General features: G+C 52.6%; 1 protein-coding gene across 1 annotated transcript; it reads right to left on the reverse strand.

The window, feature by feature from the left end:
- Positions 1 to 6,796: 6,796 nt before the first annotated feature.
- LOC112545415 (butyrophilin subfamily 3 member A3-like) lies at positions 6,797 to 23,488 on the reverse strand. Its single transcript, XM_089770045.1, has 10 exons — positions 23,334 to 23,488; positions 20,002 to 20,092; positions 17,321 to 17,602; positions 15,153 to 15,254; positions 14,872 to 14,928; positions 13,703 to 13,729; positions 12,371 to 12,397; positions 10,606 to 10,626; positions 10,435 to 10,461; positions 6,797 to 9,832 (listed from the first exon to the last, which is right to left on the reverse strand). Exons 2-10 carry the CDS (start codon positions 20,069 to 20,071, stop codon positions 9,291 to 9,293), a joined length of 1,155 nt encoding a protein of 384 aa, XP_089626171.1. The 5' UTR covers positions 20,072 to 20,092; positions 23,334 to 23,488; the 3' UTR covers positions 6,797 to 9,290.
- Positions 23,489 to 24,770: the final 1,282 nt, after the last annotated feature.

The following is a 24,770-nucleotide window of genomic DNA, read 5'->3' on the forward strand; positions in this document are numbered from 1 at the left end:
TGTCTCTGGTGTGGACCTGTAAAGTGTGCCCCTGTGTGCTGTGTCTGGCCTTACTGCTGGGTGTGTTGCATTTAACCCTAGGGCCTGGCTGTAGATTGATCACAGAAGTTATAGATTCAGCCATAGGGCTCCTCTCGTGGCTGTCACCCAGGGTACTCATCATACCACTCAGCCCCTCTGCTTGCTCTCTAGAGTGCCCCACCAACCTGTCCTGTTGGTCCATATGCTCTGGTTTCCCCCAGCAAAGACACAGAGTTGAGATAACATCCCCCAGCACAAATGCTGAAACTGCTCAGCTATAGGGACTTGCCAGCACCCAGGAGACCATCCCCAGTAGGACTAAACCCCCAAATAAATCCATCTTACTCTGTATAAAAGTTTTACATGGAGAAAGCACATAAGGCTTGCTCTCTGTATCAGTGAAAAAGAGAGATAGGTAGAGTGATTGCTGCTCCCCGCCCCAGCCAGGTAAAAAGGATTTACACTGGGTTTGATAATATACAAGTGTTTTATTAAGCATAAAAATTGGATTTTAGTGGTTGCAAGTGAAAACAGACAGATCAAAGCAAGTTGGTTGCAAGTGAAAACAGTCAGATCAAAGCAAGTTACTAAGCTAAAATGAACAACAAAGCCTTATATACTAAGAAAAATTTGTCAAAGTTTGTTCCTCACCCTATATCAGTGGTTTCCAAATGTTTCTGGATGGGGACCCATTCTGACAATTCAAGAAGACTTGGTGACCCAAGGCAATTCAAAAACAGGAGGAAGGGGGAACAGAGCCACCTGGGGAGACACTTGGTGACCCTTTTGAAATGTAATGGCAACCCATATTTGAGTCCTGACCCATAGGTTGGGAAACCCTGCCCAAGATCTTATTTCAGGTAAAATGCTTCAAGACAGAGTGGATTTTCCCTTGGAATGGAGTCTACAGCTGCTTTTGTCCTTAGAGTTCTCTGCTTTTAGGTTTCTTCAGATGTATTCTCTAAGGGTACGTCTAAACTACATGCCTCTGTCGACAGAGGCATGTAGATTAGACAGATCGGCAAAGGGAAATGGAGCCGCGTTTTAATCGCGGCTTCATTTAAATTTAAATGGCTGCCCCGATCTGCCGACAAACAGCTGATCAGTTTCACGAGGCATACCTGATTTCATGAGGCATACCTGCGCTGATCGACAAAGTCTTCTTTATCGACCGCGGCACATCCGGACTGCCCCGATCTGCCGACAAACAGCTGATCCGCTGTTTGTCGGCAGAGCGGGGCAGCCATTTAAATTTAAATGAAGCCGCAATTATTTAAATATTTAATTATTTAAATCGCAGCTTCATTTCCCTCTGTCCGTCGACAGAGGCATGTAGTTTAGACACACCCTAACAGGTCAGCCCAGAGGGATATAAAAAGTATTTTTTTCCAGGGGACAAATCAAAGAAATAACAGGGCTGGGTGTGAAGGTCAAAAGGCTAAGAAGAGGGGACCAGACAGGGACACAAAGCAGAGAGCCCCAGACATCACCCACTACCCCTCCAAGGTGTTGAAAGAGCCAGAAGATGCTACCGAGTGAAACTCTGAATGGATACAGCTCAAACACGTTTTTGCACAAGAAAATTGAAAGAAGAGAGGGGGGGTTGCGAAATAGTTATTCCTTTTTCTACAAGGAATAACTCCTTTTTGCACAAGAGTTCTTGCACAAAAAGATGTGTGTGGATGGGGAACAGGGGTTTTTGCACAAGAAATGGCCTGTAGGGAAAAGAAAAAAAACAGGTGCCCTTTCTGCTGGCCCTCTTAAAGTTGCAGGCACTCTGGACAAGCCTTGTGGCAGGAAGCCAGCCAGAGAGTAGGTGCCTAACAATTCAGCTCTGTGTTTCCCTGGCATTGCCACCCATGGGGGTGCCACAAGCCCCCCGAGACTCCTCTGGCCCTTCCAGGAAGCAGCACCAGGGGTCCCAGCCCCCCCCCCCGGGGGACTAAAAGGTGTGTCCTGTCATGGTCAGGACCAGAGCTAGAGGCCCTCCTTGAGTTGTGGGGCAAGGAGGAGTCCCTGCAAGATCCGTAGGCCAAGCAGTGGAATGTCGAAATTTATTCTCAGAAGGCCGCCTCCCTGGCGAAGCGAGGTCACCCTGCCTGGACCATGGAGCAGGACCAGAGCAAGGTGAAGGAGCTCCATCTGGGGTATGTGAGGGCCACCAAACACTGCACGCTCTCAGGGGCAGGACCCTACACCTGCTCCTACTACGCTGAGCAACACCACATCCTGTGGGGTGGGGAAACATCTTCTCCATGCTTCACAGTAGACTCAAGGCTGGAGACCCTAGTTGTTACCCACCTGGAGGTTGCTGCCAAGGAGGAGCAGGAGGACCAGGGCCAGCCCCAGCCAGAGGAAAAGCAGGAGTCAGGGACTGTGAGCCTGTCCTTGGAATCAGTCACCTCCAGCTAGGATATCTCTCAGGTCTCCTTGGATGCCTGGGAGGGATCTTCAGGTGAGTTGTCACACACACACACACACACGGAGTGGAGGAGGCGGGTGCACAGGGAGTGGAGGGGGAGTGTCACTTAGACTGATAGGGCTGCACATGGTGCTGCAGTCCGTGCACATGCAACCACATGCAGCGTGAGTGCGTGTCATGCGGACACAGCAAGCATCCCCTGAACTCACTCAGGGTACGTCTAAACTACATGCCTCTGTTGGCAGAGGCATGTAGATTTGTTTTTTTGGCAAAGGCAAATGAAGCCGCGATTTAAATGATCGCGGCTTCATTTACATTTACATGGCTGCCGCGCTGAGCCGACAAACAGCTGATCAGCTTTTTGTCAGCTCCCGCGCTAGTCTGGACGTTCCCCCTGTCGACATCAAAGCCCTTTGTCGGCAGCCCCGGTAAACCTCATCCCACGAGGAATAACGGGGCTGCCGACAAAGGGCTTTGATGTCGGCAGGGGAGCGTCCAGACTAGCGCGCTGAGCGGACAAACAGCTGATCAGCTGTTTGTCGGCTCAGCGCGGCAGCCATGTAAATTTAAATGAAGCCGCGATCATTTAAATCGCCGCTTCATTTGCCTTTGCCTATGTGTCTAATCTACATGCCTCTGACGACAGAGGCATGTAGTCTAGACACAGCCTCAGGGTCCGGCTGCTCTCACACATCCTGTCCCCGGGGAGAAGGAGGGCAGCCAGTTGGAAGCAGGGTAGCCACAAGAGCGGTGGCATGACCCCACACAGCACCTCTTGTGTGTTCTCCACAGCCGACAAGCTTGGACAGAGGGCTGAGCCACAGCACCTCAGCCACCTACCCTCATCCAGGGGACCCACAGATGAGCCAGAGTGCAGGAAGATCTGATGTAGCAATGCATTGGCATCCTCTGGGACATCCAGCAGAACCTGGAGTTCAGGGTTGATTCAGATTTGGAATGGCGGATGCATGCCTGGGGGAAAAATGCTGGCACGGTGTGACACCATGTGCAGCATCATGTCCCGCATGGTGGCACACCCCTCACTGCTGCTGTTTCTGGGTTCCATCCTACTGCCCCCCCATGTCCATTGCCCATTTGCCAGCCCCCACTCTCATGCCACTGCTCCCTCCCAAGTCATGCCTATGGCCCCTCCTTCTGTCCCCTGCAAACCCTGACTCTCCTCTAGCCCCCTCCTCTTGCCCACTCCTTTGTGGCCCCCAGACCCACAGAACCCAGATGAGACCCCCTGTACCTGAGGTGGGATTTAGAGCCACCCCACTCCTCCTCTCAGGACTACCCCCTCTCAGTCCTGATCCCCTCTCCCGGTTCAGAGTTCCCCCCTCCCCTGCCCACCTTCTCTTTATTTAAAAAAAAAGGATATGTCTACACTACAAAGTTAATTCGAACTAACAGACGTTAGTTCGAATTAACTTTGATAGGCGCTACACAGGCAAACCGCTAGTTCGAACTTAATTCTACGAGGACGAACGCCTAGTTTGAATTAAGTAGTTTGAATTAAGGGGTGTGTAGCCACTTAATTCGAACTAGTGGGAGTCTAGCCCTTCCTGGCTTTCCCTGGTGGCCACTCTGGGCACCACCAGGGAAACTCGTCTGCCCCCCTCCCGGCCCCGGAGCCCTTAAAGGGGCACGGGCTGGTTACGGTGCCCGTGCCAGGTGCAAGCCTGCCAGCACCCGGCCAGCAGACCCTGCACCTGGCACGGCACGAGCCAGCCACCCGCTGCCACCCAGCCCTCCGCCTCTTCCCCTGGACCAGGCTGGCGGCTCCCCGGAGCCTGCCCAGATCCGCAAGAGGCGGGCGCCCGTTTTGAAAGCAAACTGATTGCCCACCAACCAGTAGCTGTCTGGGCTTCCACAGGGTGATTGCGACCCACTTCTGCAGGGGGATGGTGGGCCGTAGGTGGGTGTCGTGTCTCCTGATGGTGGGTGCGAGCCAGGCACAAAGCTCAAGGAAGGTGGCCTTGTGCATTCACCTACTGGGGTGCGGTTGCCACAGAGGAGCAGTCGCAGCCACTGAGAGTGTCCCCAGAAGGAGCTGGGGGGTCCAGGTCCATGCCCTCTAGGTAGAGGAAGGCAGCTGGCATCAAATGCAGCAAAAACAGCCATGTGGAGCCATGGCATGCCCAGGGACAGCTCCAGCACCATAGCACCCAACAGGAAAAAGCTGTGGCATCCCCCAAAAGCACAGGGCAACCAAAGTAGGCACAGCTGTAACTTTGTTGTCCCTCAAAGGGGGTCGGCAAGCAGGCAGCAGCAGCAGAGAAATGGCTGTCCAGGGAGGTCCTTTTAAGCGCGTGTCTCTGCAGGGCTCAGGCACCTGCCCTCAGAAATAACTGATGACCTTAAGCCCTGCCTCAAGTGGTTCCGGGTGGCCTTTTTTGCGAGCGAGCATCCTATGAGAGTGGACGCTCTCTTGTGCAAAAGCACATCACTTTTTCGATGCACTTTTGCAGTGTGGACGCGCTCTTGCACAAGATCTCTTCCGCAAACAGCTTCTTGCACAAGAAGCCGGCAGTGTAGTCATGTCCTGAGAAAAAGCAGCAGACTTTTATTCCTCTGGATGGCCTGAAACATGGGAGGGAGGGAACTGACGTACCACCCAGCCCCGACGGAAGGAAAGGACATGGTGGAGGGTAGGTTCTTTACTGCCCAGAGGATGGGGACTCCGGACTGGTAGGGCCTCCCGAGGGTGCAGAGGAAAGTCAGTAGGGCAGAGTTGGAGAAGAAGGGAGGAAGAGGGAGATCGTTTGAAAGAAGAGGAAAGAGTCTCGAGTGGGACATGGACTCCCCCCGCTTCCAAATCTTTCTCCACTGCCTCCTGGGCAGCAGCCTTGGATGCCAGGAAGTATACCACCTTCCCAAACATCTTAGAGGCCACCACCATGGCCACAGACAGCCTCTCCACACACATCAAGGTCCTCATGTAGGGTTCCATGTGGGGTGAGGCCAACACCAGCAGGCAGCAGACCCCATGGTCAAGGTGGGAAAGGGGCTACAGTCACCAGGGATGGAATTCCGGGAGGCAGTCAATGAAAATTGGGAGGCAGCAAGCAATTCTTGATGTACAAAATAAAGGACAATTGTGTTCAAAAATGGAATCTGTCTTTATTGAACAAAACTCGGGGAGACTGGGAAAAGGAGGTGGGAGAGGGGAAGAGAGAGGCTGGGAGAGGGGAGGGCAACTAAAATGATCAGGGGTTGGGAACAGGTCCCATATGAAGAGAGGCTAAAGAGACTGGGACTTTTCAGCTTAGAAAAGAGGAGATGGAGGGGGGACAGGAGAGAGGTCTCTAAAAGCAGGAGTTGGGTGGAGAGGGTGCATAAAGTTCTTCATTAGTTCCCATAAAGAAGGACTAGAGGACACCAAAGGAAAGGAATGGGTAGCAGGCTTCAAACGAGTAACAGAAAGTTGTTCTTCACAAAGCAAAGAGTCAACCTGTGGAACTCCTTGCTGCAGGAGGCTGTGAAGGCTAGAACTGGAACAGAGTTTAAAGGGAAGTGAGATCAAGTCATGGAGGTTGGGTCCATGGAGTGCTATTAGCCAGGGGGTAGGAGTGGTGTCCCTGCCCAAGGTTTGTGGAAGGCTGGAGAGGGATGGCACAAGACAAATGGCTTGGTCACTGTCTTCGGTCCATCCCCTCCAGGGTCCCTAGGGTTAGCCGCTGTCGGAAGACAGGCTACTGGGCTAGATGGACCTTTGGTCTGACCCAGGACGGCCATTGTAAGCTCAGGGCTCAGCGTCGGGGGTCTCAGTGGACCCCCTTGATTTTCATGCACACCTGCTCCTGGGTGGCCAGGCTGGCAGCTCTCCTGCCCTAGACGGCCACTTTCCTGTGCCTAGTGCGGAGATCGTGGACAAGGTCCACGATGTCCGCCCTAGCCCAGGCGGGTGCCCGCCTCTTGCGGTCCCGGGCAAGCTCCTGGGAGCTGCCAGCCTGGTCCCGGGAAGAGGGGGAGGGCTGGGGGGCATCGAGTGGGTGGCTCGATTCGTGCCAGTTGCAGGGTCTGCTGGCTGGGTGCTGGAAGGCTTGCACCTGGCACGGGCACCATAGCCAGCCCGTGCCCCTTTAAGAGGTCCGGGGCCGGGAGGGGGGCAGACGAGTTTCCCTGGTGTTGGCCAGAGTGGCCACCAGGGAAACCTGGGGAGGGCTAGCCTCCCACTAGTTCGAATTAAGGGTCTACACAGCCCTTAATTCGAACTAGTAAGTTCGAACTAGGCTTAATCCTTGTGGAATGAGGATTACCTAGTTCAAACTAAGCGCTCCGTTAGTTCGAATTAAGTTCGAACTAACGGAGCGCTAGTGTAGCGCCTATCAAAGTTAGTTCGAACTAACATCCGTTAGTTCGAACTAACTTTGTAGTGTAGACATACCCGTGTGTGGGTGAGGAAGAGGGAGTTCGTTTGAAAGAAGAGGAAAGAGGAAAAAGCACAGGTGCCCTGGTAGCCACTCCATCCATAGTAATCACAGCTTACATGCGAGATTGCGTCCATTCAGTGTGAACACTCTGTCAAAAAATCAGATGGCTTTTTCAATGAGCTTTTGCAGTGTGGACGCTCTCTTTCAGAAGAAGTTTTTTTTGAAGATCTCTTCCGGAAAAGCTTCTTCTGAAAGAAGCCTGCAGTCTAGACATAGCCTAAGAGACAGGAGAGACAGGACAGGAGAGATGGTTCAGATGCTGCATATCCCTTCTCCACAACAGCCATCTAGAAACATGGCGCTATTTGAGAAATACATGACCAACAAGGCGGAGTAGCTAAAGGGGCCTGTTACTCAAAGGGAACCCAAACCCCTTAGGACATGTCTACACCAGGAAATTATTTCAAAATAACTAAAATCAAAATAACTCCCAAAATAACAATTTTGATATGTGCATTATTCCTTGAGGAAAGGCAGAAATCCAGATTTCAAAATAAAATGGCAACAAGGTTAGGGGAGCAGGGGCTGAACCTGAAATTTCCAGCTGTTTCTGTTTTCAAAACCAACCATTTCTCTGGGCTGGAATTGTCTGCCAAAACATTGCAAATGTGGTTTCCAAATCAAAAGGAAAATCCCCCCCCCCCCCACCACCATTTATGACAGCTCCTCATTGTTTTGCAGAGATGTTTCTGGGGCAGCTCTCCCCATGAGCCCCTGGGGGTGGGAGGGAAGAACTTGGGCCATAGGTGTTACCTTGGATACAGGTCATACAGTGCTGATGGGCACTGGTGGAGTTTGGGGGAAGCAGGAGGGGCCGAGCTCGCAGCTAAGCCTTCAACACACTGACAGCCAGGCCCTAGGGTTTCAATGCTGCACCCCCGACAGTAAGGCCAGATATGGAGCACAGGGCCACTGGGGCCACACGTTACAGCTCCACACCAGCCACAGGCTAGAGACGTACGTTTTATTTGTAATATCATGAGACCTGGCAATGCTGCAGCTGGCAGCCTGATCCCCTGCTGCACCCCGCCCCCCTGCTGCAATTCCCAACAGCATCTGAACTTCCCCAAGTCCTTGTTCCACAAGAAGCTCCTGCAGCATCGTCCCTGCCCCCTGTGAGCCCGGACAGTCCAGCTAGCACCCAGGAGAAACAGGGAGGTGGGGTCTGCCCTCAGGGTGCTGTTCAGTGTGAGGCTACCACAGCCCAGTCTGATGTGCAGGGGGGCTAATCTTGCCAGGCACTCGCATTCGCATGATCCAAGGCTGGAAGGAACAACGTGTATGTGTGTGTGCAATAGAAATGGGTCCGTGCCACTGCTAGACCCCTCCCTTCTGCATCTCCCAGACCGGTGTGTATGCACATTTATTTTTGAGTAGCCCCAGTGGTAATGTAGCTGCCTGTCTCATGACTCAAGAAAAGAAATCTCTCAGCAACATTATGTTTTACAGTCTCTGTTATGTGTATGCCTTCCAGTTAACACATGCCAATGTCACAGAGGGTTGGTTAAAGGCAGGGCTACTCAACTTGGGGCCAGGGGGCCACAATGATAATCACAGCACATGAAGAGGGTTGTAACTTATATGTGGTTGCATATACATGCAAATATATGGAAATAGCTTCTTTCATACTGACAGGCACCCTGGCGCTCCCGGTATCTCCTCCCTGGGAACTAGAAATGCCAACCCCCTGTGCCCGTCTGTTCAGCCAGCTTGTCCGCTTGCATCTTTCAGTGCTCACCCCGCCTGGGAGACACTTTGCCATTGTGGAGCATGTTCCCAGTGGAGGCCATGCGCAAAGGATCTCACCCACCAGCTGCCTGTTGAGACCCACATAAACCCAACTGTGCCACGGGTTGCAAAGAAAAGGGCCATGAACTGAGTGGCCCTGGATTAGAGCATTATCACACATGGCCGTGGTTGTCCTTGGAGTCCAGGGAGGAGGACATTTCTGATGTGTCGCCATTTGGACGAGGTCCATTTCCTTTGGACGAGGTTCTTTCTCAGCTGTCGGTGTTTGACTCTGAATCCCCCAGTGCAGTCTTTGGCCCTCTGTCCCTGGAAGGAGAGTCTTTATCCCTTCTGGAGTCAAGTTCTGAGCATCTTTCTCACACACCCGCAGGAGAGTTTGGTGGGGGAGAGAAGGCTCAAACCTGGAGGTTTGCTGCTTCTTTCCACCCTTCTCTTTGGAGGTGTTTCCAGTGGTGGATGCTTTAGCTCTGATCCCCCTGACTCTTCTTTAGGAGCCATTTTGTGGGCAGGAGATTTTGGAAACTTTCTCTCACAGATAGCCTTGCGCTGTTTTCATTCATTGGCTTGTTTCCGGGGCCAGGGTGATACAATGGGGCTGTTTCTTCGGTTCCAAGTGGCCCTGTGTCATTTTCTGCCCCTTCCCCACACTTAGGGACATGCGACTATGCAGGGGCTGTGGAATCTCCCTGAACAACAGACCCACTGACTCCTAATGTCTGGGGAAAATCCCAGCCACTAGGGGGGCAGATGCTGAGGGGTTTCCCCTGGTGCTGTCCTACAGTGGGACCAGGGCTGAGGAACGGGAACAATGTCTCCAAACCTCCCACAGGAATCTCCAGGATCAGGGTCATTGAATTGACACTGTAAAATGAGAGACTCCCCTTTTCTAGATCCAGAAACATCCCAACCACTGTCAGCTTCACTGCCCAGCTCTGGATCACAGTGTCAGCCTCGCTGGGGTGAAACTGCCCCATTGCTCTCCCCATAGACCAGCACCCCTCCTCAAGGAAACTCTCCAGACTCTGATTTCTCACTTTCTCTCTCACAGTCTTACTCAGCACCCCCAGCTCCCATTCTGGGCTGTCCCCCACCTCCACCTCCCAGTACCACCTGCGAGCCCCTGTTCCCTGATCAGGAAACCCCTCCCTTCCCACAGAGATGAGGAGTCGGGTGTGTGTACAGCTTCGATCCAGGGTGACGGGAACTGAGGAGAGAAATCAGAGTAATCCCATTAGTCCCCGTTCAGTCAGTGACCCCACGGGGGAGAGATTCCAGCCAGCACAGCTGGAGCAAAGGAAAGAGTGTTCAGGGGTGGGGTGGCTGGTGGGATGCCCGACACTGCTAGCCTGGATACAGCCAGGAGCTCCAGGGAGCTGTGCCTGGGCCCGTCCCTTGGAAAGGGTGGGGGGGATCCTTGAATCCTCTCGGTCCCCTTGCCCAGGATCTCTCCCTGAAAGGCATCAGAGCTCCTAGGGACCCATGGAAAGTGACCAGGGCTGAAGACTGTGAGGGCTGATTTGGGACTGTTGAAGCAGATGATGGGTTGGGGATAGATCATTGCTGAAGGGCCAATGGGAGATCGGGGTGGGTCAGATCTAACTCAGGGATGGTTGTGAGGAGCAGCGTGGGGGTGAGGCCTACAGCTCAGGGAAGAATGTTTGGGGACCATACATGGCATCCAGCCCCATGCTCTGCAGTCAGCTCCTGCCCTGCCTTTCCTGCCCCATGGGGACCCAACACCTCTACATAACCCCCATGCCGCTGAACCCAGCACCGCTCTGCTCAGCCCCTCCCAGCCCCACTCACCCATATAGCTCCGAGCTCGTCTGAAACCTGCACGGGAAGAGGAAGAAACATGGTCAGGGCCTGGCAAAGACAGGGCACTCACTCCCACAGGAGAGGCCATTCTGGGAGATGGTAAATTGGCTGATAGAAAATGAGCGATGTGACATGTGACATGAAAATGCCCCCTCTTACCTCGCTCTCTGACAGACCTGTCTGAAATGGAAAGAGATGGAGTTATTCCCTGTTAGGTTATGTCTACACTCAGAGACCAGGGGTAGACCAGGGGTCGGGGGTTTGGGATACCAGAGATATCCCAAAAAATACCCACCGAGTCCAGGGATCACGTTTACACTTTTTTTTTTTGCAGACGTGAAAACACGCTCTTTCCAAAGCCCCTGTATTCCTCCTTCCACGAGGAATAAGGAGGTTTCCAAAAGAGGGGGGTTTCCGACATTTGTCCAAGTCTAGACGGGCCAAATGCTGGAAAAACCTCTTCTGACAAAAGAATCAGAAAAGGCTATGCAAAATGTGCTTCACATTTTGTGTAGCTTTTTCCAATAGAAGACAGGAGTGTAGCCCTAGCCTCAGTTAGGCAGAGAGCTGCTCTCTGAGCCTGTGATCACTTTGAACATGGTTCATGAGTCCTCCCAGCAGAAGGAGAAATGTCCCAGCTGCGTGAAGTGAGACAGACCCTTTCACTCAAAGATCTCTGCTCACAGCAATGACCAGCTCTCAGGGAAGCCTCTGTATTGTCTCTTAATATCAAGGACTGGAACAAATGTGGCTCCCAGTGATGCTGCTGTAAATCCACAGTGATTCCATTCCCTGGAGTGAAACTGGATTTACACCAAAGTCACCCAGTGCAGAATTCCGGTCATTGAGAAGCTGCTGTTTGGCTGGGTTGATGTGGTATTTTAAAGGGACACTGGTAGGATAAAAATTCTGGGTATGATTTGCCAAGGATCTAAATCTTGGAAGTTGTGTGCCTGGATCCTGATCCCACTCTGACCTAAGATCCCAATAAGGTGTGTGACTGCACAGCTGCCTATTCAGCACCATGCAAGTGCTCCAGAAAGCTGCAGAGGGCAGGGACCTGCAGCGTCTGGGTGAGGGATGCCCCACCCTCATTCCCAGACCCAAACAAGAAGCCTGCCCTCCAACCTGCTGTGACAGCCCAGCTCCGACTTGGTCCCTGTTGCAGCCACCTGACCTCATCCTGGCCCCAGAGTGGCTACAGTGGGGATAGGTGCCCTCCCCCCTGACCAGGTGCTTCTGTAAGTAGAGAATTCTCTCTGCTTGCATTATCCCTACAGCACCCTCCTACACCCCAAAGTTCTTCCAAACCAGGCCTCACCCCAGCCAAAGCCCTCACACCCCTGCACCCCAGCCTTCTGCCCCAGCCCTAAACTTCTCATCCCCAGACCTATCCTAGATCCCACACCACCAGCCAGAGCCCTTACAACTTTGCACCCCAATACCTGGCCCATGCCTGAGCCCTTCCAACATTACACACCTTTTAACCCCATTCCTGCCATGTGAATTTTGTTAATGTGCACTAATATGAACGTGATGACCTCTGTGTCGCATGTCACCTGCACACAACAAAACTCATTCCACATGAATCTAGTCTCTGCTCTTCTGCCCATTAAGGGAAATGGCCCAGAGGAGCCTGCCCTGCAGCAGACATCTATAAAAACTGGATGTCCCCTTCCGGCTGGGTCAGAACAATGCAACTGGTCTTGGATGGTCGAAGGCCAGATGACACCAGTTTGCCTACATTAGCTCTGCCGAGGGCTCACAGTGCTGCTGAGGGACGGAGGTGACTTTAACTCTGATTTCAGACTGAACTGTTCTCTCAGCTCTGCCCTGCGCTGTTGGTGCCTCTGGATCTGCTCAGCACCGTGTGTGGCTGGGAGCCTCTGCCCTGGGGCTCTAATGGGGAGGTGGATGGACTTACCGATCTTCTCACGCAGCACCTGGCGTTCTGGGGAGAGAGGAGAGGGAAATCATCACGGGTTCAGCCTGGGTGATCCCAAGCCCAGTGACATGGGGTGGTTCTGAGCGTGGGTCATTCCGAGCACAGACACACGGGCTGTACCAAACGCTGTGGGTGCCTATGCTGCAGCAGGGATTGAGCTCCCAGTCTACAAGGCAGCGCAGAGTTTGTGCACTAACAGCGGTAGGGTACCTGTGGGGAGCATGTGCAGGGCCTTAGGCTAGTTGCTTCTCTAGTACAAATGCACTTACACTCCCTGGGTACCTGCACGGGCAGATACCCTGAGCTGCTGCCTCAGTCCAGCTCCCTGACAAGGTCTCAGATCAGCATTCTCTTCCCCCTCCTCTCCCACCAGGGTGGGGATATTGGATAGTCGGATAGTTGCTTCCATCACTAGTGCAGTGCTGGATTTGTTGTTCAGCCCTAGATACACAAGGTCAGGTCCTTTCCAGGCTCTTATGGGAGCAAAGTGGTGGTGGGACCCCTTAGAGCGACCCTCACAGAGCCCGTACGGAGCATAGCAGGGTTTGGAGACTGTTTATTTATGCCCGAGGCCAAAGGGAGAAGAGGACAGGACTGAGGAACCCAGGGATGGGATGTCAGGGAAGTTGGGGCAGTCGTTCGGATACAGTGGTTGTGATGTCAGGAGCTCAGAGTTGGGATAGTGGGAAGGCAATGGGCGGGACTGAAAGACCGTGGCAGAGCTGTGTGGATAATGGGAGCCTAGCAATGGGAGAGCAGGGATTTTGCACTTCAGAACTGAGCTATCTCCACACAACCACAAGGAAAACCTTTGCCCAGCCCCTGGCTTGGGCTTTGTCTACACAGCCTCTTAATTCAGTCTACAGTGGTATGGTTTGCAGCCCACACCAAAGTGCCGTGATCTAATGCCCCAAGTGCACATCGGTGCTATACAGCACCTAGTTCACACTAATGCCGTTTTCCTCCAACAGGATAACAGTCACACAAAGTAGGAACATCGTAGTGTGCATGAATAGCATGTCCATGGGGTTGTTACAGCACTTTGGTGCATGTTGCTATTCACAGTCCCGTAATATGACTCCTGAGCCCTGCTAGCCATTACATTCACTCTCCCTTGTTCAGGATGGCAGTGAATTCCAACCTGCAAAAATGAGCAATATTTATTTCCGAAGCCGGGGGAAGGGAGGAAGAGGGCAGAGGAGGAGGTGATCATGAAGGTGACGAAAGTCCATATATCGTTTGTGAAGATTGTCCTGTCTTATTATGGTATGAGAAAACAGGCACACATTCACTGATCATTTACCCACATACCTTTTTCCAAGGCTTCCTTCTCAGACTCTGAAATGGGGAAGAGAAAAGACACAGGATTGCCAGCATTGTATTTCAGAAAAAAGGGGATTGCTTTCTTAGCACCCTTCCCCCATCCCTCCTCCCATTACATTAACATTAACAACAATGGCAATAAGTATAGTCCTGACCTACATTCGCATGGGGGATTTCTTGCTGCTTTTTGCAGCAGTCAGTAACTCCTGGTCTTGTTGCAAAGAAGGGAAGAAATATGGGGTGTCCCTTATAATAAAGAGCTGTTGGCAACCACTAAATGTAGACTCATAAGGCAGGAAGAGACCTCAGGAGTCATCAAGTCCAGCCCCCTGCCTGAAGCAGGACCAACCCCAACTAAATCAACCCAGCCAGGGCTTTGTCAAGCCAGGACTTAAAAACCTCTAGGGATGGAGATTCCACCACCTCCCTAGGGAACCAATTCCAGTGCTTCACCACCCTCTCAGGGAAATAGTTTTTCCTAATATCCAGCCTAGACCTTTCCCACTGCAACTTGAGACCATTGCTCCTTGTTCTGCCATCCATAACTACTGAGAACAGCCTCTCTCCAGCCTCTTTGGAACCTCCCTTCAGGAAGTTGAAGGCTGCTATCGAATCCTCCCTCACTCTTCGCTTCTGCAGACTAAACAAACCCAAATCCCTCAGCCTCTCCTCATAGGTCATGTGCTCCAGTCCCCACATCATTTTGGTTGCCCTCCGCTGGACCCTCTCCAATGCGCCCACATCCTTCCTGTATTTGGGGGCCCAGAACTGGACACAATACTCCAGATGTGGCCTCACCAGAGCCAAATAAAGGGGAATAATCACATCTCTAGAACTCCTGGCAATGCTCCTCCTAATGCACCCTAATATACCATTAGCCTTCTTGGCTACAGGGACACACTGTTGACTCACGAGCTGGGTGATGTTGTACATTCCCTAATAACTTGAGTTTCTTACAGATCTCTTAGAGCTGCATTCCCCACACTCATGTAGGAGCTGGCAAGTTTGACGGGAGAAGGGCTAGGGTTTAGTGACAGACAGCAACAGGCAGAAGAGCTGGGGGAGTCTCCCAGCAGCATCCCTTTCATTTCCCTGAGCCCACAGATAACACCGAGCAGCGACACAACTCACACACCTCAACAGAGCAGGAGACCTACCAGAAGATAACAGAGCCTCCTCTTCAGCACGTTTCTTCTGAGGTGCCTTTTGTTTTGCTGTGAGACAGAGAACCAGACATTGCTGTGAGACAGAGAAGGAAGGGGATAAACTAGGCAGTTTGCTATTACAGGTGGGGCCGTGACCCCAGTGTGTTTGTTAGTTTGTTTTATTTCCTAAAACCAGCCCAAGGCAAATATCTGATCAGTGACACACGCCCATGTCCCAGCCCAAGGCCCTCTAGAGCCAGACTCTAAACATGCCAATGACACAGCGCCATTACCTGTGTATTCACGGTATGCATAAGCTCCAGCAGCGATGAGAACCACAGTGAACAATGCCCAGAATGCAGCCAGCCAGGGAGACACCTGGGGGAAGATGTCACCTGGGAAACAGAGAGTACAGGGTATAAGTAGCATGGTCCCAACCTGGAGCTGAAGAACCAGGTTTGCCATATGATTTGACAGCTGAGTGCTGGCTGAGAGATCCCCAAAAGTTCACAGTCATGAGAAACGTCCCCTTCAGGTTCAAATCACAGCCACAAATGGGAGCTAATGAAGCTAGAGAAGCCAGTGCAACATCAGCACCAAGAACTGACTCTGCACTGCCCCAAACCCTCCTGTTGCTACAAGCCAACAGCCAGCGGCTCCATGCCCAGCCTGCCTTGCCCTACCTACACCTGCTGGCTGTTTGGCTGTTCACTGTCACATGGTTCCCAATTCTCAGTTACCATGTCCAGTCCACATAAAATCCAGCAGAGACCAATTATTTTCCTAGTTGGTCCCAATGAGTGATGAGTTCATGGATTCATAGATGTTCAGGCCATCTATGGGTTTTTATAACCATCTAGTCTGGCATCCTGTACAACCCAAGTCAGAGACTCCCTCAGTGACCCCTGCATCCAGCCCAGAACTTCTGTTCCAACTGGAGCAGAGATTATAGAAAGAGACACCTAGTTTGGGTTTAAAGATTCTAACTGATGCAGAATCCACCACATTCCCTAGGTCAGTTGTTCCAACAATTAATTCCCGCTCACTGTTCAAAATCTGCAGCTCATTTCTAGTCTCAATTTGTCGAGCTTCAACTTCCAGCCGTCAACTCTTGATCTGCCTTCGTCTGCTAGATTAGTGACCTATCTACTGTCAGAAATATCCTCCTCCCTGTGTAGGTACTAACAGAAAGTGAGCAAGCCACCTTTTAACCTTCCCTTGGATAAGTTGCAGAACTTGAGCTCCTGCATTTCTAACAAGGAGGCAGATTTCCAGCCCTCTAATCCTTCCTGAGCATTTTTCAATTCGTCAACATCCTGTTTGAAAGTGTGAGCACAGGAACTGGATACGGTATCTAGCAATGGTCTGGCTAACAGCATAGATGGAGGTGATGTCACTTCCTGTCTCCTTCTGGATATTCTTGTTTATACATTCCAGGGTTACATGAGCCATCTTAGCTCCAGCATTGCTGTGGTAGCTCACATCCAACTCATCTTCAGAGTCATGGCTTTCCCGATTACAGTCTACCATCTGTCAAGTGTGACCTCAGCTCTTTCACCATGTTAAAATGCATGTGTGATGGTGGGAATTTTTTATCTGACCAGAGAACTAATCCCGTGGATCCATGACAGGCTGTTGATAGCATGAACCCACCTTATCAAGCAAGCGAGGCCCGTCTATAGTACTTGTGTTGTTATTTAGGTCTCCATCAATTCTTGGGTTGTCTGCAAATTTTACCTTTCTGTTCAGCTCTTTGATAAAGCTCTTGAGTAGCATTGGCTGTGAGACATCCCCCTTGCAGGATGATTCACATTACAATTACTTTAAGATCTATCAGTTAGTCAGATTTTCCTACATATAATGTGGGCTACAATGATTTTGTACAGTGCTAATTTTTTTTTATCAGTTTCATGCAATTGTAAGTCAAAGCCCTTACAGAGTCTGAGACCTGCTCGACACGACAAAGTTAGGTCGGGTTGATTACATCGCTCAGAGCGATCACAAATGCCACATCCTTTACAATGTATTGAAGGGGACCTAACCCCAGGTGAAGACACCACAAGTTCAATGTTAGAATTATTCTGACAACCTTGCTATGCTTCTCAGAAAAGTGTATTTACTACAGCCATGGATGAATCCTGTCTGTTAACAGAATTAACACTGTTGCTTCTGTAATGTTTCGAGTGTAAACAAGACCCGAGTCTATTACTTCAGCAGTTACCTTTATCAACAGTGAGAATTACCATGTTTTGTCAACCATACACCCTGCCAAATATAATCACCACCAAACAGAACCTGTGATCTATTTTAGGAATAGCATTGAATTAATATGCAGCTCCAACAGCATCCGTGGAGCTCTAAGAAAGGCAACACTAGCAGCAATAACAACTTAGTGCCCTTAGCAGCTCTGGAGAGAACTGTCAACAATCCGTTCTGCATGGGGATGGGAGGGGGAACTCACTGGACAGGCGAATGGCTGATTGTTGCTCCGTCTCCACCTGGCCATTCCTCACGATGCAGATGATGTCTCCATTGTCTTCTGCTGTGACTGTGACATGACTCACAACACTGTACAGGTTCTCCCTGTCCTGAGTCACGTCAGTCACAGTCTCCGTTGCCAGGTTCTGCTGATTCTTTCCAACCCACTGGAGTTCGGGTTTGGGGAACCAGCCTGCAGATCGACAGGTCAGCCCGATCCCCTGGCCCCGAGGGCCCAGCACATCAATGAACACTGGAGCCACAGCTGCAGGGAGAGACAGAGAGTGACTGGAAATCTCCAACCCTTTTGTGCCATCTCTGTGGGATCCCTCAACCTGACAGTTCAAGAAATTAAATAAAACCATCTTGCATTTGCATAGAGCACAGTGCTCTGCAGGTCCAATGAGGAATGTTCAGGCTTAAACCGCTACACAGAAATTCCTGCACCTGCTGCTGAAATGAAGCCACTTCTGGGGTGGAGCCCAGCAGCTGTCAAAAACATTTGAATAAAGAGCAGTAAGTGAAGGATGGTGACCTTCCCTTTAAGCTGTGCGCTTGCACAGGCACACAAAAAAAATCCACCTTGTCCACCTCCTCTGAAAAGCTGTGCAGCTGCATGATGGGCTGGGGACAGAGGATACACATGGTGAGTGGTAGGCAACTGCTCTGGCGGCTGGTGATGGAACTGCCATGTGGGAACCCGGGAGGGAGAGCGGCAGAGCAGGTACCGGGGCTGGTACCAGAATGGGAGGCAGTGAGGCCAAGGAGAGCAATTGTCCAGCTCATAAGCGAGGGTGGGCACAACTACAGGGTGTGGGTGGGGGTAGGCAGTTAGTCAGGCCTATACGGATACCAGCTGGCTGGGTGTGGTCCTGATTGGGGCACAAGCCGTGGGGCACACACAGTGTGCGTTGAGGGCAGGGGCCAGCTGGGTGGTTTTCAGGGTGCGTGGGTGCAGGGTTATGCACCTTGTTAATCATTGCTTGGTTTAGTATTTTTTCTTACATAACAATTTAAATTGTATATATATATATATAATTTTGTTGGTAACTGGCAGGTGCCATGCTGGCACACAACTGAACAAGCGCACATGGCCACAATATTAGCGCACAAGTCAAAACTCACTCTGTTCACAGATGCAAAGTCTCAGTGGGAATACTGATGATGACCCCACCTACATCTCATCTACCTCTTGCCCTGGGCCACCTTCCTAAATATTGCCCCTCTGATGTCTTTCCTTCACATTGGTAATGGTGCCCCAGACTATGCTGCCTTCATGTTTGGATTTTTCTCATTGCTGAACACAATCATCTCCCATAATTTATCCCCTCCCCCCCAAACACACACAGAGCCTTTCAACTAGGAGCCACCAAACTGAGAGATGAAGTCATAACATCCTCAGGGCTGTTCATTATCCCAGGAGGGCCCCTCACCTGGGACGGGGTGTGTCTGTATTGTATTGTCTGGGGCTCCGTTACATCCTTTCCACTGCCCTGGTGCAGCACTGAACACACAGCCAGTACCATGAGACTAAAGCCAGCCCTTGCAGGCTGCAGGGTGAGTTTCAGGAAGGTCAAATGTACTTAAGACCTGAACCAGGGTAAGGGATGGACATGATGATAAAGATCCCACACGCCCTCACACAGCACCGCCAGGAGCATGAGAGCTGAGGGCCGTAAGAACATAAGAACAGACATGTTGGGTCAGACCAACAATCCATCCAGCCCAGCGTGCTGTCTGCTGATAGTGGCCAATACCAGATTCCCCAAAGGGAGGGATCACAACAGGTAATCCTCACACGATCCCTCCCCTATCACCCATTTCCAGACAAACAGAGGCTAGGGACACCATTCCTACCCACCCTGGCTAACATCTATTGATGGACCTGACCTCCATGAATTTATCTGCTCTGTTTCTCATTGAACCACGGTGGTTTAATGCTGAAATGACCTTGCTAGTGTAACCCACACACCTGCTGGGTGTGGTGCACTGTCCCGTCTGGTGGCACGGAGACCCCTTACAGAGAGAATGAGTCTGTTCCTCAGCCTTAGCTGAGAGCTGGCTGCCTTTTAGCTCATGGGACAGAGGCTCATGCACGAGGCTCCAGTGGTCCCAAGTTGGGTTCCTGCTGTTCCACCTGTTGGCGTTACTCTAGCGCCACAGTGGGACCAGCATTGAGTGAGAGGGGAGAGCGCCCCCTCCTGAGTCCTGCCCATTTGTCCCTGCTGCACAGGACCCTGCTGGGGTCAGTACTGGGGCACTCAGAGGGGGCTCTGGCTGTACAGACACAGCACCCTGGGAATCGTACCCAGGGCTTGATGTTAGAAAAGAAAAAGAGCCTAAAGCATGGGGGGGCTCTCCACTCCACACATCACCCCTCCCCGCCCACGGTCTGCTGCCCCTTAGCACTTGTCAGGGGCTCTGGGAGCCTCTCTCAGGGTTGGGCAACCTGCTGCAACATGCCACAGATCTGAGAGGCAGAACTGGGACACACTCCGGTCATCCGCTCCCCGCAGGGTCCTGGCCCTGGCCCCTTTACTCTGCAGGGCTGGGATGGTCGGAGGGGGGGTGGGGTTCATAGGGCTTCAGCTCTCCCTGCTCTGTTCCAGCAGGGGGCAGTGCACATGGGGACAGGCAGGGACATAATGGGGATTCAAACGTTACCAGCGAGAGCACACGGCACCAGGAGGAGGATCCCCAGGCTGCACAAACAGAGCTGCCATCGTGTCGCCATGGGAACATCCGGGGCAGGGACCTGTCAGGAGAGAGCAGGGATGGTTAACACCCCCCAGCCTGCATGAGGGGGCTGGCAGGGCAGAGAACACGCCCCACCCATCATCTGACCCCACCCCTTCTGCTCCCAGGCAGAGCATCTCCCCAGGGACAGGAGAGGATTCACCCCTCCCAGGCTGCTCTGCCCCCTGGCCTGGTCTGGCACCAGGAATTTACATCCTGGGCCATGTATCCACTCCCATTTCCTCTCCTTGTCAAGTCTCTGCCCACCCTTTGGTGCAGGTATCCCCCTGATTCCAGAGTAGTGTGAGCCTGCAGCAGAGCAGGGCCACTTCCAAGGGAACCCCAGTGGTACCCACTGTCCTCACTACACATGGTATATGGGCAGGTTGCTCCATCCCCTGACCTCTCCCGCCCAGACCCTGCACCCTCACCCTGCTCCTGCAAGGTAATTTGCTGCGATCTGTCTGGGAATGTCCTCCACGTGCCACTATAATGGTCATGGGGCTCATTAAATAACAAGTCAGGGAATGCAAAAGAAATACAACTATTAAAAACAAACCAAAGCGGGCCTGTGATGATGAAGTGCTGGGCCCAGCCACACCATAGTCTGTACCCCTGCTCCCAGGGGCTGGCTCACAATTCCTGTGTTCCTCATCTCATCTCTGCTGAGGGAGCCTTTCTAAATTATATGTTTGCACAAATACATTCCTACAGCCAACACCGTGCTGCCGAGGGAAGCTGTTGCAATAAGGGGAAGAAATTCTTGTTGATGCCCCAACCATTCTAGGGGAAGAAGGGGACCCTGCATTGGTAACCCAGCCTCACCCGCTGCAGAATTCCCAGCTGGCACAGGAAGGACAGACTGGAGTCTGGACCCTGGCCAAGCACTCTTCGTTATCATTGTATTTCCAGCTCTGCCTGGGAGCAAAGAGTGAGCGTAGGTTTCTGGGCCTTTTTGTAAGCAGGGCTCTGAAATCCAGAGAGCAGGGTGCAACAGGTACGGGGGATGCTGGGAGGTTGGCAACCATGGGGATTTTTCTCAGGCAGTATTTCTTTTTATTCAAACGTTTTCCTGAAATGAGCCAATATTCTGTTCTGTGTCTATGCGGCGCCTGGCACACTGGGCTCCTTGCTCCAGGAGAGTCTCTGATGCTACCACAGTAACAACACTCAAATGGCTCCAGGGGTTCACTGTGACCAACAGACATAATGCCGCCCATGGAACATCCTTTTCTGCACCACGAACAAAACCATGTTTAGCACAGTGCTCCTCACACTGGGCTAGATACAGCTGTTCTGTATGATTTGCATGATGGGGGTGAGGAGGGTCTCCAGTCAGGGGTCAGGGCCCCACTGTGCCCACTGCAGCACAGACACTTGACAACGGCAGCCCGGCCCCAGCGAGCTACTCTCTGACTGTCAGACTGGGCCCAACCAGAGGGTGAAACAGACAAACCCTCGGTGGTGATGGTTTGGGGGACTTTGAGGAGGACAAGCTGGTGGCAGTGTGGGGGAAGCGTGGGGGCACTAGAGAGGACAGGCCGACATTCCAGGCTGCCATGGCTGGCAAAGCGAGAACTCGAGGCTTGAGGCCCTGCTGGGTCTGACAGGCGATACAGGATCCAATCCCACATGTCCCTGTGGCTCAGTCCAGGCCTGTGTGCTCGGTGCCCTGTGCTGAGTGCACACCTGTTCTACCACAGCATCATCTCCCTCCAGACACGGCCAGGTCTGCACCCAGTGCCAGCCTGAGAGCTCTGTAGGGCAGGGATGATCTCTCACTGTCTGTATGTGCACTGTGTAGTTCATGGTAAAATGAAGGACCAGGCCTGTGTCACGGTCTGTGTTGCAGCCAGCACAAGGAGGTTTACATCTTGGTCAGGCTCAGTGCAATGCCCAGCACAGAGGAGCTTGGCGCTCTGTTGTGATCTGGGCAGCACCCGGCCCAATGGGACTCCAAACTCAGCTGGGCCCCTCAGGCACTTTTGTAATACTGATAATAACCACAAGGGAATGCCCGAATTCAGAGCCAAATCCCCTCCCCCCAACACACACACGTCTGGCCTGGCAGCCTGGAGAGTCATTGGGCCCTGCACACCCATCCTCAGCCAGGCGTGACTCTCAGCCTGGGACACAAGATTTATGAGGCGACAGGGGCCCCGCGTGGAACAGATTTGTCAGCACAGGAACCAGAAACCGTCAGGACCATCCATCTTGGGGAGCGGGGAGCTCAGATCCCAGCTCCCCAGCCCCCAACTCCACAACCAAAGTAACTGAAACTTATTCACATGATCCAAAGGCCGACCCCCAGCCCTATAGTCACCCCACTCCAGCCTTTGTGCTGCTTCCTAAGGAAAAGACGTGACCCAGCTCAGGTGACAGAAAGCATCCGCCTCTGGGTAGCTGGGGAAGGGTAACACACCAAAATTCATATCACCATCTAGACATTAGTGTAGTGCCCAGGGAAACTGAGGCACGCACATGGGTTACTACAAGACAGTAAACCTCACATGCAACATAACAAGGAACAAAGGAAATACAGTCCCCACCCAGTCACACAGCCCCACTTCGTAGGGGCATCAGAGAAGCAGGGTGGGGCAAAGCTGTGAGTAGGGTGACCATATTTTCCCAAAGGGAAAATGGGGCGCCCCACAGGTTGACCTGAAGCTGCCCTCCTCCTTCTGCAGGGCCAGCCTGAGGTGTCCCCCCTACAGGAAGTGTGAGGCCAGTCTGAGCCCTCCTGCCCACATGGGGTGGCTGGTGTGAGGTCCTGCTCTCTCCACCCGCAGTGTGTGGGGCTGACCTGAGCCCCCCATTCTCCATCCACATGCGGACCTGGCCCAAACCTCCCTGACACTATAGGGCTGGCCCAGCTGAGCTGCTTTCCCCAACCTCTGTGTGGGCAAATTTGGAGTTCTCTGGGTTTCCTTTGCCAGCCAATGATCAGTGAACAAGAGCAAATGGGTCAAACGCCCTGGTCTGCCAAAAAGATCAGACTGAGACAGAGCGGCCTTTTGGAGAGGCACCAGCCATCTGTGCACCCTTCAGAAAAAGGCCCCAAGGAACCCCAAACGGCCATTCAGTGCAGCGAGAGGATAATGGGGGGGAGCAGTGACTCGTGCTTGCTATTAGAGTTTGTCCGGCACTGATGGGAGGTGGGAACAGCCTGTGATTTGGGGGGGGGATTTGCTTCTGGGGTGCAGAAATGTGAGGAGTCCACAAAAGTGAAGGAAAGGGGGTAATAACAGGGAGGGACCTACCTCAAGGACTCAGCACGTCCCAAGAGTTGCCAGGCAGAGAGCCGGGGTCCCAGCCCCACACCGAGCGTCCAAGGAACTGGATTGACGAGCTGGAGCGGGTGGGGAAATGGATCCCGGAGCTGTTGGCGAACTCAAACTAGGGAAAGTGAAAGCACCAGAGTGTCTGTCACACATTAACCTGGCAGAGAGAGGATCTGGCCAGGACCCAGGGAAGGTGTCCGGTTACCTGTGTAGACAAGGGGGGCAGGGAGGAGATTTTGCCTCTGGGGTTCCCTTCCTCTTGCAGCGCAGCCTACAAATCTGCACCCCACTCCCATCCCCATCCCCTTCCCTACCATTGAGCTCCCCTTCCCGTCCCCGCTTGCATGGGGCATGAGCAGGCTGGGCCACACACTGAAAACAGCAGCTCCACGTCCAAGGGTCAGTGCCAGTGATGCAAGTGACTTGAACATGGATCAGGAAGCGCAGGGCAGAAAAGCGTCAGTGGATTCTAGGGAGGATCTGTTATGATAATGGGGATAGAGGCATCTACTAGGGGTCAGTGGGAGGGTTGGGAGGCAAGAGCTGCCAGGCCACAGCATCGATCTCTACTTAAACTAAGGTGTAAGCTCTGTGTGGTGGCACGTCGGGGTTCCCCCACCTCCTGCACCCCCGTAGTGGCATGGACAGACTCCACCAGCCAGTAGAATAGAGGGAGTTTATTGCTTTTCCAGGATGCAGCACAGCACAGATGTAATCTGGTCACTGGGCCAGGCCTAAGATGCCTCAGCTCCCCTTGAGATGGGGGAGCCTGGGCCCTTAAATCCCAGCCCCCTTGCTTAGGCTGCTTCCTCCATGATTCCAGCCCGAAAACTAACTCTCTTCCAGCCCTGCCCCCCAGCCAGGTGCTGGTCTCCACCTTCCTCATTTTGTCTCCCTCCCTGGGAGGCTGAGCCTGGGTGTCTGGGTTAATCCACATTTGGGAGGGTCAGTGAGAATCTCCCATCCCAGCACAGGGGGAGCCTGGGTCACAGAGCAGAGAGCACCCCCGCTACGGCACACTCTGCGAGCACGTTTCATCTGCTTCTCATTTGGGTAGCCCTGGCTGGGCAGGATGCAGCTACTGAACAAGGCACTGTGGAGCCACATGCCTCAGTCACTGTCACCTGGTTAGAGGGAGAAGGTGGCTAGTTTTCTGCTTGTTGCTACCCCAGAAACCTAATTCCTGTCCCTGTCACTGCAGGAGGGCAGAGAGCCAGGCCAGGCTGGCAGGGTTACATGGATCCAGCTTGTCCTGTTTTGCTGGGTTATAACTGGCTGGCTCTGCCGTTACGGGTGTGTGTGTGCGACCCAGACACTCCCTGCCCGAGGTGTATGGGGGAGCTGGCTCAGTGCCCGGCTCACTGCTGGGAAGGAGGCTGCTGGGGGGAGGGTGTCACAAGGGAAGCCCTGAAACTG

Source organism: Pelodiscus sinensis, chromosome 18, assembly GCF_052426305.1.
Source record: "Pelodiscus sinensis isolate ZL-2025 chromosome 18, ASM5242630v1, whole genome shotgun sequence".
In the NCBI taxonomy this organism is placed as follows: domain Eukaryota; kingdom Metazoa; phylum Chordata; order Testudines; family Trionychidae; genus Pelodiscus; species Pelodiscus sinensis.

Excerpts from the sequence above, each read along its gene's own strand:
- LOC112545415 (XM_089770045.1), bottom strand. The coding sequence starts at position 20,071 with ATGGCGACACGATGGCAGCTCTGTTTGTGCAGCCTGGGGATCCTCCTC. Across the intron at positions 15,255-17,320 it reads ATCAGCCATTCGCCTGTCCA|GTGACATCTTCCCCCAGGTG; the intron begins GTGAGTTCCCCC and ends TCTGTTTCCCAG. Across the intron at positions 10,627-12,370 it reads GGTGCTGCGTGAGAAGATCG|ACAGGTCTGTCAGAGAGCGA; the intron begins GTAAGTCCATCC and ends TTTCCATTTCAG.